The sequence below is a fragment of the Gobio gobio genome, assembly GCF_949357685.1.
Source record: "Gobio gobio genome assembly, chromosome: 4".
NCBI classification, from domain to species: domain Eukaryota; kingdom Metazoa; phylum Chordata; class Actinopteri; order Cypriniformes; family Gobionidae; genus Gobio; species Gobio gobio.
The window spans coordinates 51599516-51612668 of record NC_137100.1 but is presented as its reverse complement, the minus strand read 5'-3'; the positions used below and the strand labels follow the sequence as shown (position 1 = coordinate 51612668).

General features: G+C 37.0%; 1 protein-coding gene across 4 annotated transcripts in view; it reads left to right on the top strand.

Moving 5' to 3' along the window:
* The window catches only part of coro1ca (coronin, actin binding protein, 1Ca), a 74877-nt gene that overhangs the window by 30128 nt on the left and 31596 nt on the right, over window positions 1–13153 (top strand). For all 4 annotated transcript variants that reach the window (XM_079816190.1, XM_079816193.1, XM_079816191.1 and 1 more), the window contains one exon: window positions 9898–10097. In XM_079816190.1, coding sequence (XP_079672316.1) covers window positions 9898–10097 — 200 coding nt within the window. The remainder of the gene's footprint in view (window positions 1–9897; window positions 10098–13153) is intronic.

Below are 13153 nucleotides of genomic sequence, written 5' to 3'. Positions count from 1 at the left end.
TCTGCTCATTGTAAAAGTAAAATACAATAAATTTGTATCTGTAATCCCAAATTCATAATTGTGACCAAACTGTCTGCTTACAACAGCGGTCGGGAACCTCTAGGCTCGCGATGGGTCATTCAGTGAACGCCAGTGGCTCGGCGGCAGGAAAAAAACTATCCAAACAATCACGATTTTGAAACCTTTTTCATCATTAATCAAAGCTATTATTCGAAATGTAGGCTGTCAAGAAGGAGGCAAGAGGGGCAGTGTCTCTTCAAAAAAACAATAGATAAGAGACAATATATATTATAAAAAATATATATATAATATATATAAATAAAAATTGCATTAAAAAGTATAAATATCACTCGTTTTTATAAAGTAACACTGTCCAACAGTGACACCCGCAGGTAAAGTTACAGCGGGTTGCCTGAGCCCATTGAACTTTAACAGACCGCCAAAATCGCGCTATGATTGGACGTCGGACAGCGTAGCATGTCATGATGACATGCCATTAATCCAGCTATGTTCTATAACAAAAACGGGAACATGAACGGAATATTCTAAAAGCAGCTCATGTAAACACCTTAATCAGAATATTGTCTTATTCAGAATAAGGTCAATAATTAGATTACTGCTGTCCATGTAAACGTAGTCAATGTCTGTTCCCTTAGCTAATGAGGCTTGAGAGGTTTAACAAGGCTGATTCTTTGACTTAAAACAAAACTGCAAAATGAGTGTCATTTATCAATTTAATTAAGAGACCATGACACTTTCCTTGAACTGTGCTTGACCTGTTACAGAGTTTTCTGTCAGGGTGTCCATCCTTACTGTTGCGCCCTGCAATAAGAGCATCATTATGAAATGTTTAAAATGTTCAGGTTAATAAAAAAAATTGGTAGATGAACTTTGCAGAAACTGTCACGTTTTATTCATATTGTATGTTTGAAACATTTGCTAGTTTTCCCAACAAATCCACGTTAACGTCAGCTAATCACAGATTTGTTTCAATACTAATTCTTTTATCCCTCGCTTTGTGCTGTGGAAAATTTCTCACGCATTATATTTTGCGATTCAATTCAGAATGCAGCTCGATCATCCTGCTGTGTATTATGTTGCTTGGCAATGAATTCGCACAATTCGACTTTCCCATTCTCCAGCGCTCAGAGACTCCCATTGTTGCCTTTTTAGGGGACATATTCATTCCCGTCAGAGTCTTGCTGAATAAGATTCTTCAACATATGCGCCGGCAACAATGTTGAGCCTTTCTGCTGGTGATTATGGCCAGATTATGTGGTGAAATTATACATGGGACACTTATTTGTATGGATGTTTTATGGCATTATGTAACTGTTTTAATGACTGTTGGATGGTCTAGGTGGATTTTTATGACTCATGGAAGTGTGAAGACGGCTATTGTGTGCTGGAGTGATGCAGCATGTCGTGTTTTGTGCTAGTCAGAATGTGGGATGTTGAGTGAAGTCATTGTTAGCCTTTCCTTTGCATCTTGGAGATTTGGAGTTAATATAGGCCTATGTCTGATGCCAGGCAATGCATACACTGAAAGAGTAAAGCCCTGTCTGCATTAAAATACTTTTTGTTTTTTGTTGTGTGCACTTTGATTAGTCACAACCATTCAATGTAGTTACAATCCTGAATTTCCTAACATGTCAACAAACAACATGTTAGTACAAGTATAATGTGCATGCTGCAAACTACCTCTGGTTCCTTAACCTGTATGAATTTCTTCTGTGGAACACAAAATAAGATATTTTGAAGAAGGATGGTAACAATACAGTTTTGGAACGAGGAAAAGTGAAAGTGTGGCGAGCATCAGTTTTGTTGTGTGTGTGTGTGTGTGTGCTTGGTTAAAGTAATCTCTCAAATTATTAAAAGGAATCATTTGGCGGGACTTATTCTATGACTCTGAGTGATATTGGTCAGACTGTCAGCTAAAATAGACCCTGTATTGTAGCCTTTTTTGGATGAAAATTATCTCAATGAGATTCAGTTACACATCGGAGAGCTCTGCTTTGAGAGTCTCAGCGTCAACCGAGTACGTTTTGTACTTAAAAGGCCAAATTTACTTCTCTACTTGGTTCAACTTTTTTTTCCCCCATTCTTTCCTGCTGTGGTATTTTGCTAGTGTTGCTAGGCGATGCATAAGTGTTGGTAAATACAGGCTGGATTTCACCATGTGTTACTTGGCAGTAAGTCCTTGCTCTACTTTGACAACAGCAAGACTCTGCCTTCAGACAGCCAACCGCAGTTCGACTACATGAACCTGCTGATTCAAATCTACACAAAGTGCAACGCCCCTCTCTCTTTTTCCCCTCACGCTACTACTCTCTCTTTCTCTTGCTCCACCTGGCCTGCAGCATGACTGCCAAGAGAGCTACAGTTGTGACCCCGTGCTAACCTCTCACACAGCAGATGCAAGGCAGAGTAGAGGCAGAGTATCTGTGTCTTGCATTCGCGGAAGGGTTGTCTTGTGACATTCCGTTGTGCCAGTGTGGTATAGAGACTAAATACCAGCCGCAGGATATTGGTGAGCAGATTGAGCACGAGGTCAATGCTTTTCATCTGGATTCACGGCCACATGCCACGTTGGGTCCTCAGAGCGGTGCGGATGTCAAATCAAGTGCAGCTCTTCTAATTTATGAAGCAAATTCTGTCTCCACATGTGCATATGAGAATTACGGAAACGCCAAAGTGCAAAACAGACCAAAAGAGGAGGAGGAATCATTCCATTTGAAAAGTTTTTGTACTGTGTTTAAGTCAGCCACGGCTAATTTATTCCATTACCGAAATGGTCTGATAATGATGGGTTGCTGAGATAATGTATCTCAATGAGGTGACTTGCTTCATGTAAAATAAATACACTTTTATTCATTATTATTATTATTCATTAGCCTTCTGATATGACTGCCACTGGATATGACTCTTATGGGATTGATATTAACGGCTTCTAGTTCACCCAAAAATGAAAAATTGTCATAAATTGCTCGCCATTATCTTCCAAACCCATAAGTCTTTCGTTCATCTTTAAAACAATAATTGAGATATTTATGATATCCGAGAGATTCTGATTCAGAGAGGTCCACGCAACTACCACTTTGTCGCTTCAAAAAGTTCATAAAGAGATCGTAACACTAATATCGAGCAATTTAGTCCAAATTTTCTGAAGAGACACGATAGCTTTATATGATGAACATGTTGAGTTTTGGCTTTTATTCAGCAATAAACAGAAGCATCAATAAACAATAAACATTGATCAGCAATAAACAGAAGCTCAACCGTACTTCAACAAACCTCATTGGTTCTTAATCTCAAACGTCCTGCGTAACACACAAGAAAAGAACCTCATTGGTTCTCGCACGTCAAGGAAGCATGCTTGAGCTTTCATTTACCATAACTGATGTGTGCGTTGATGAATGTTTATATGTGTATATTTAATTGTAGACAATGGCCAGTTAACAGCCGTAACATGAAAATAATAATTGGCTTGTATCGACCAGAATTTTAATAACAGTTGATCTCTATCTTTAACTGCTTCTGGATTCACCCTAGTATTACATACTGTTTGTTAGCATAGCCTAGGACTTTACCCAATGAATCGTTTGAAGACGGCATTTAAGCCAGGCTATATTGTCCGGTTGGATTGGGTTTTAAAGTTTTAACACCTTGCTGTTCTAACTGAGAGAATCATTATCTAAGAGTTTACAGTGTTGAACATGATTGGTTTGGGTCACTGTAAATAGCCCAAAGGCGTTGTTGGAATTAGAATGCGTTTTTCAAAGGTTCACTCCAGTTTTTACTGCGTTTTATTGTGTGAGAACACCATTCTAGACCAGATCTTTTCCGGAGCTGTTTGTGTGAGGTTGTCCTTCTGGCACAGTAAGACCATCTGATTATCACTTTTATGGGCCAGTGTTCACAGAGGAAATGACTATGAATATACTACAAGCGCTTCTCTCCTCACACACGATATACACTGTAGCAATGTTGGCTGCTTGCAGTGGCAGCGATTGTAGTTTTTGCCACTTGCTCCTGGTGTAGATTGAGTGTAAAACTGTGATTCACTTTTGCGTAAGCTTTGATTTTATCTGGATTTTGACTGAGGAGTGGTGAATGATGAATTTCACAATGGTGAGGTATTGCATTACATGCTCTGAATTATACCTTTATGTTTGGAATGTATATTGGGCTTGTTTTATATCCTAGAGATGATGTAGTGATTGATTAAAACAGACAAGAGAATGCAAGCAGTGCCTCTGAATGCTCATGCAAGCATAATGTTTGACAGAAACTTTGCAGAGGCTTGAAAATGAAAAGTGTACTGAGCCAGTTGAGGCATGCATGACCTTTTTTTTCTTTTTCTTTAAATTCTTACACTTCCATGCATTTATCTGTCCACAGCTCTGTGTGCTTCGTTTTTTTTTATTTATTGCTCCACACTTTTTTTATTTTCAATTTTGTCACTTTTTTTTCTCAATTTAATAAATTAATATTTGGACTTATTTACTTACACTTTAATTAGATTTTTTTTCCTGTTATTTTTCTTTATTCCATCTCAGTTTGAATTACTAAGAACTTTTTTTCTCCTGAGGTTTCTGTTTTGTTCCCTTTAAGTATTGTATCACTCGTATTGTAGTAATGGATATTATATGGAGTCAGGAGATTATGTAATAACTGAAACAAGTTAGTTGACATTGTAACTGAACTATTCAGAAATAAATGTATATAATGAATCATACAATCAAACAGCACACTATAACCAAATATTACAAGTAGTTGATTAAATGCCTATTTTCTTACCCTATACCTCAGTGCTGATAACGGTGTCTAATTTTTTGGCTTAATATTTCTCTTGTGGACTACATTAATGATAATAGTGGGGGGGAAATGAGTATGAGAATATTTCTTGTTAAACACAATGTTTTTTTTTTGTCTGCGTTTGAAGCTGCATTTGATTTTTCATAATTTGTAATTGTATTGTTATTAGTGTCATTAAAATGTTTAACTTGACTAGATCACCTTGCAATTAAATTTTGATGTGGGATGTAGTTTTGTAGTCTGTTTTAAAAACATTTTCATTACTCAATCCTCATAAGCGTGTGTCGCAAGTGTGGTTATGTGGTGATGTCGTGATGTCGTTATGAAATTAGGGAAGACATCAGCCATCGGCGATATCTGATTATCGTCCATACACAATACTATAGTTTATCGGCACAACCCTATTATACAAGTTACAAGATAAAGCTTGTTCTTGGAGATCTTTTTTGTCTTGTCTTGTCGCTCCCTGATGATTCATTTCATTAGCTGCTTTAATCAAATGAGCATTAGCCAAGAAGAGAAGTGGTGTAACAGTGACCTTCTGTGCCTCGGACTGTTTTTCTGTACATCCTTATTTGCACAAAATACATTTTGTTTAACCTAAAGCTACTTTTTGAGAAGTTTGATGAGAAGCTCCATCTCTGCTGCCCAAACAAACCTTTTCAGTTCCACTTTTGCTCCCTGAGACATTGCAGTCCCTTCTGAATTTATGTTACCAGATCCTTATGTCAGGCGGTCGACCTTGGCAACTTATGGGAAATGAGGCAATGAAAGGGGTGGGAATGAGGAAATGGCAGAAGTTAAGTTTGTTTGAAGTAAGTGTGGTATTTAGAGCCCTTCAGCTGAATGAACCTGCTACAGAAGTGCCCTGTGCGAGGCCTTCTGTGGTGCTGAAGGAAGTGTGAGATGTAGCATCATGATGACTGAAATAAGGTAGGCAGTCTTCAGGCGGTCTTTTTTTATTTATTTTTTATGTTGAACTGTGGGTTCCCCCACGCCCCAAAGTCACCGAAACTGAGAGTCTCTGACTAATGTTTAGTTTGTGTGTTCTTTTAAAAGGGGTTTAGGAAACGGTTATTGCAAATGTTCAGGTCATTTCCTGATCCCAATCACCTTGTCTCCTTATCATTTCCTGTCTCATCTCTCAGTGTCCCAGTGTATAAAAAAGTTAAAGTAAACAAAATATGTGAAAAAAATAATATATATATATTTTTTTTACAAATATTAGAGATACACTGATCGACCAGCCAGGAATCGGAATCTGACAATTTTCCACATGATCGGCCCGGATCGGTTTGATTAGTTGCCAGCGGCACAGTAAATAACGTCAGCTGTGCGTTCTCGCTTTCTTCTCTCCGACAGCGAAGTGACACACCAATGTCCTCTCACTGACTCGTCTCATTCGCTCCGATTAAATAGTGCTTTTATTGCGCATAATTTTACTTATTCCCGCATGTTTCAAGCTCACACCAAAAGCGCACGCACCACTGACTATACAAGTGGAAAACACAGACTGAATCCAAAATTTGGATGAATAAATCAAAGTATGTCAGTACATTTAAATCACATCGAGATGGGACTAGTGTCTGAGGATATTAAACCGCAAGAAGACTATTTGAATATGAGTCCTACATGTTCTGTGTAAATGAATGAATGGCACAGCCGCACAGGTTTCATTTCCCACACACACAGAAGCACGTGACGCTCGTGGTGTTACTATATGACGACATAAACTATCAAAGCAGCTCAGAAGAAGAAGTTCATGAGAATTTTACTACTTAATTTGAGAAATAATGTCATATCATATACACACAGAAACTCAAGATCTTCACGGCAACCCGTCAAAATAAAAGTTTGGTTTAACTTTAAAGGTGAACTATGTAGGATTTTTGCAGTAAAACATCCAGAAACCACTAGGCCAGTGTTATATATTTTGTTCATTTGAGTACTTAGAATATCCCAAATGTTTTCAACTATTTGTAAATCGTGAGAAAATTGCTATTTTAACCAAGGAACCGGGACGTGTGAGCTATGCGTGTGAGGGAGTCGCCTGTCGATTGCGTCATATCTGCGTCACCCTCGGTCTCCGGTTTTATTCAATGAAACACTTTACTCTCACTGCATTGTGAACAAGTGTCATAGCAGCCGCCGAGCGAACGTCATAACTTCCTTTTCAACACACTCAGATATATCTAATACGATAAACAGAGCTGCGTTACCTCACACTCAGCACTGGAGAAGAGGAAGTGCCGCCGGCAACCGTGTCATAATAAAAGTCCCGCCAGCGATTATGCCATAATAACAGTCCCGCTCTTCAATCGCTCCTGCGGCCTTGCTCAGCTCCACAACACTCGCTCCTGCTCTGCTTCAGACTACAGTAACGTTAATAATCGCATCCATGAACATGATTTCTGCCCGAGTCCTATCCTGACTGTTTCCCACCGGCTGTGAGGTGAAGACCACATGTCCCAAGATTCTGCGCTCAAACGTGGCGTCATCAAACTACGCCTTTGTTTTGAACAGGCGACCTCTAGTGGAAAAGTTACATAGTGTAGCTTTAATATATTACTATTGTGTATAGTTTTATTGTATTACTATTGTACAGTATACTAGTCTTAATGTACTACTACTACTACTGATAACAATACTGTAATTACATTTATTTTTAAAGGAATAATCACATAATTTTTCTTCCATGTTTTAATTTTAACATTAAACCTCTGTTGTGCAGCACTTTGCCCAAAAATGAAAGGGTTTATTTAAATTTAATTTGATTTAAAAATAAATTTAATGTTTTATGCCTTCATTTGATTACCAGAAAAACAATATTATTTATTCCTAGTGTGTTAGTCTTTTTACTTTTATTTTTTTTTATCAAATTAAAATGTATTTCAGAAAAGTAGATTTTTTATTGCATATGCTGTCAATTATAGCTCTTTGGGGGAAAAAATCAGAATCAGCAAAAATCGGTATCAGCAGGTCATGCTTACATTTGTAGCATAGGATTTAGTGTAAAACCTTTTATGCTTTACATTGTATTACCATGAAACAAAGTTCATATTTCTTCCTTAGTCAAACAGCCACACCCACCAACAGCAAATGCTTCCTGACCTCATTTCCACCCTGCTGTTACACCGGCCTCAGGGCACCTTGTCCTCTACACTTCACTGTGGACTGCTACTGGAACTACACTTATGGGACTATGGATAATGATTGGATTTTGAGCCATGGCACTCAAAAATGGAGGCAGATGAACGGGAGCATGCAGGGGAGGGGTTTAAGTGGACTAAATGTTTGGGGAAATACCTCTACTGTTAGTCAGCCAAGTACATGTTCGTGCAATAATCTCATGACCAAACATTGGTCTACCAAATAAGATGCTACTAGAATCAAGCACAGAGTCTCACCTCCTGCCAAGATTATGAATATAAGATTATGAAGCGATTTAATTAATGTAAGACTAAATGTGCTTATTTGGGTGTGAACTACAGACTTAAGCACGTTGTTATTGATCCTCGAGCAATGAGGATTGGACTTTTTTTTTTTTTTTTTCTTCTTCATTGACAGTTCGTCTCAATCCAGCCCTAGTTTCTCTACTGTTTTAGTTGGGCCTCAGTTGTTTTCGTTGTGAAATGGCATGAAGACAGAATGTTCTTGTTATTCAGGTTTGTATTAGAATTACAGCAAGACAAGCTGAAACGGATAGCATAGAAACCAGTGTGATGTGTTGATGCTTATATGGAGTTTTTTGTTTGAAATAGGGTGAGTAATGTACTAGGGCTGAACGATATTGGAAAAAATTGCATTGCGATATTTAGTTTTTGTGTGATAATATATTGCCACACGCAAACGGCTCTATTTGGAAATAATGAATCATTCTAGAATTATTGGGGTAATTTTGTAGGGGACTGAATCCGCATAGAAGAAAATAAACAAATTACAAGCATGGATAAATACAACAGAACAAAGATGCAAATGAAATAAATGTGCTTTGTTTTTCACAGTATTCAGGTACAGACATTGACTCAACAAACGTAAGATACCACTGCATAGTCTTCACTGTATAAATTAAATATAATTAATCTTTGTTAAAGCTACAAAAGTTTGTTTGATTAATATTAATGACATAGACAGAAGCAAGAATTTTAGGCTGCTGTCACTAAGACTGAATGCATGGAACCTATATAATGATACACACCCGTTTTCTTTCTCAGTTGTTTGCGTTCACGTAAGCCATAAGCGACTGTTCATGAGGATACTCACCAAGACGGGTGTTTTGAGACAATTTTGCGTGTCCGTTCAAGCACAAACCGACACAGGAGAGAATGGAATTCAGTGTTTGCGTGCTGTCTTTGCTGCTCTGTGTCTGCGCACAGAAAACAGAATGCAAGTTTAGAAATTAGTTCTCTTTTAGTTCTCACATGGTCTGTACGGATCAACTACAATGCCTATACTTGACATCTTGACTATTGCGGATGTGCACATACACGATATTGATGCTAAAATGTGTGGGGATTTATTATTCTGGCTTTTTCCACATTTGGGATAGTGAACCCATCTGGTACGTGTGCTGTTTAATCGAGTTTGTCTCACTTTGAACTTGCTTTTCAGCAATTTTCAGCAGCGCTATTTGAAATGGATTTCATCATATTTATATGTGCCAAACACTTTGAAATCATTTGAGTTTTAATCATTCTCGTTTTAACCGTTCTGCTCAGGTAATTATTGACTTTTAGTGCAAAGGCTGCAGCACTTGTCATGTTTTAGGATTATATTTAAACTAGCCAGTGGATCAAGACACTGTTTAAACTGTAAGACTGCCATTTGCACTGAAATGTGTGTCATAACATCATTGGATTACAGATTGCAGTGCACTAATGTGATGGGGTGCATAAATGGAAACCGTAATGTTGATTTTTGCAGATCTACTAGTCTTTAACAAATGCTACTATGAATGGCATCTCAATCAGTTCAGATGGTGTTTCCTGTACGTGGCTCATATATGTTCAGTGAAAGCACTCAAGCGTTCAGGTCATGTGATTGCTTCATTCATCATTCTCGTCCTGTTCTTCCCTGCAGATATGTTCAGACGGGTTGTACGACAGAGCAAGTTCCGGCATGTGTTCGGCCAGGCGGTGAAGAATGACCAGTGCTACGATGACATCAGGGTGTCCCGGGTCACATGGGACAGCGCCTTCTGCGCGGTTAACCCCAAATTTGTTGCCATAATCGTGGAAGCCAGCGGAGGTGGTGCTTTTATGGTTTTGCCCCTTAATAAGGTGAGAGATCTGTAAAACTACACTGTGCTTAAATTGTATTGTTGGTTCTATATCCATTGGCATTTTATATTCATTTGTTTTTGATGGCTAATCAATCTAGTTTGGAATAAGTATAAAAAAAATTAAAAAAAAGTTGATCAAACTATAAGGTGAGAGAAACGGGTGATGGGATGGTTTTTGTCAAGTTTGGGGTCTGTAATATACATATATATGTCTGTAATATATATATATATATATCATTTTTTAAAGTCTCCTAAGGCTGCGTTTTATTTTTGATCAAAAATACAGTAAACACTGTAATATTGTGAGTATTTTTATTATTTAAATATATTTTTAAATGTAATTTATTCCTGTGATGGCAAAGCTGATTTTTCAGCATCAAATCCATCACATGATCCATCACAAATCATTATATTATGCTTATTTGGTGCTCAAGAAACATTTATTATTATTGTTGTGCTACTTAAATGTATTGTGGTTTCCCCCCAATTTTTTTTTCATTGCAACATTATAAATGTGTTTACTTTCAACTTCTGATCTTACTGACACAACTTTTTAATGGTAGTGTATGTTTTCAATTTTGACACAAATACTGTAATATCTCACTCATAGTTGTATTTTAATCATCAAATATTTTCTGTTTGGCTGTGATGTTTTTAGTAGTTAGCATTTAGTGAGGACACACTTTCTTGACATTTTGTGTGTAAGCCTTGAATTGTTTTTAGGAAAAATTGGTTATCCAGGGAAGGAGGTTTCGTTTAGTTGAAAACTTTAATAACCAAATCTGTACATTTTAATGTGTTGCTTCGATCGGTATGATTAGATTTCAGCTTCTACATCTGAAGCTTTCTACTATCTGAGGGGATAGTTTAACTTGTATTCACAAATTCAGTGTATTATTTCCTCAGACTTCACATTTCTCTGTTCAATATAAAGACAGTTCATGATGATCAAGAAGCTTGTCAAGCTCCAAAAAAGGGGAAAAAAAGGTAAAAACTGTGAACAAATTTTTTTGAGTATGTAATTTTCAGTGAACCATTTGATTCAGTCTAAAATTCTTAATGATGTGTTCACAAATCTGACTGATTCGGTTCTCACTAGAATGAGGTTATCAGCGAATAATGACATTTTTCAGTCTGTTTCTCTCAGAGCGATTGACTTGTACGTTTTATTTTTTTTTTATGGAAAAAATGAGTGAGAAGATTCAATTTCTTCTTCTTTTATATTCTGTATTAAAAGCAGCATCCAGATTTAAAACTACATGAAGGCTAGTAAATATTTTAGGTGAAGTATTTATTTAAAGTTTGAGAAGAACATGGCTTCAGCGGAGCATTCTTACACCTAATAAGAAGCTGAGGAGATTATGTCCTGACTCTGGAAAAGAAGAAAAGTAACTGGTTTTGTGGTCTGAAAATTTGCTATATACTGATTTTCGGTTAATTGTTGTGACAAGATCCACAAACAAGTTAATTTAAAGGAAACCCAGGCAGTAGAAGTCGGCATCCTGTTTTTCTTTATTTTAAAAAAGCACAATGTTTTGTTTTTATTGTGCGTCTACATAAATAATAAAAAAAATGTATCAGTATGACCATAAATTAAGTATTTTAAGTTGTTTCTGCTGTTAAGGAAACTATATGAACTATAAGGAAATAATTCAAGTGATCGCACAGATCGCCTCAAGCGCACATATCAGTTCTAGCATTGCCAACTTAACATCATAGCCTGTTCTTTATCAAAGTAAAATGCCAAACATACCAACCATATAAGCTACACTGCTCAACTGAAATAGTCTGTTATGCCAAGCAGTTGTGAAGGAGGATGTTTAACGTGGATATTGCAACTAAAAGCCTAGTTTGTATAATAAATAATTGTTGGCATCAAAATACATCACGATTATGGAAACATTTGGATTTGTCGAATGAGTGAGGTTGTCTACGTGAGCCCAACGTCGGTTTCAGTTTCGCTTCAAATGAATTCATTTTGGCTTGACGTTTATATACCAATTTTTCAGTCTTGTTCTGTTCTGAATACAGTTTGTTGTGAAGTGAGGAGAACTAAAATAGCCTATAGCTAGGTTTATAACGTTTGTAAACTATTTTGCTTTGTTTACCGGTATTTTAGTAGTAATAATAATACAATGCAACTTATAAGCGAATTATCTGTTTGTTTGTTTTCTCTCCAACCCATTTTTTTGTATGTATAACATATTTTAACTTTGCAGCAAGCGTCAATTTTTTTCAAATGACTTGTTCAACACGGTTCAGCCGATTAGTATTAATCGGTCAAAATGATGTTATGAGCATCCCTACTTTGAGATGTTGGTGAGCATGTTCTGCCCATGTTATTCTGAAAAGTACTTGTTTTACTCCACTGCGACAACACTTTAGACGTTTAAAATCACAAATTATCTAGACCGCTGTACCCCCAAGTGACTGTGCTAATGCTAAAAACATAAATTTTCATAAATCATTTTCATCCATAACACAAAAAGGGTCATCATTGCTGCAACAGTATTGACAATTGCACCTACAGTATTTTATTTACACAATGATGTTAAAATATCTTTCCTAAAGGCTTTCTGAGTTCAAATGTGATGAAAAAAAGTCAAAATTGTGAGCTGGATCTACAGCAGACTGATGTGGGATGAAGATCATGGGCCTGTAGGGATTTTGTTACCTCGGAACTTAATGCACTACCCTCTTTAACCTTCTGTCGCTGACTTCCACCGTCTGCTTGTGTTACAAAGCCAGAGATTTGCTTCATTGGGATGAAGTGTGTTTCACCTAGTCAGTGGGTTTAGTGAGTCTGCATGTTAGTGCACGTTGAAACATGTGGTTCATTCTCAGATTTTTTTTCCCAGATAGTTTAAAGGAGTGGCTTTCATTTCCCAATTTCTTTCTTTTTGTACTGGTTTTCAGTTCTATGTAAAAGACAGATGATTGGTTTGACTGAAATACTTTTCAAATATTTATACTTTTCAACTTTATCAGCTCTACTGATAATTGGCACCAGTTGGTGGGTCTCTAAAGAACAGTACCCAACAATAGTATTTACAG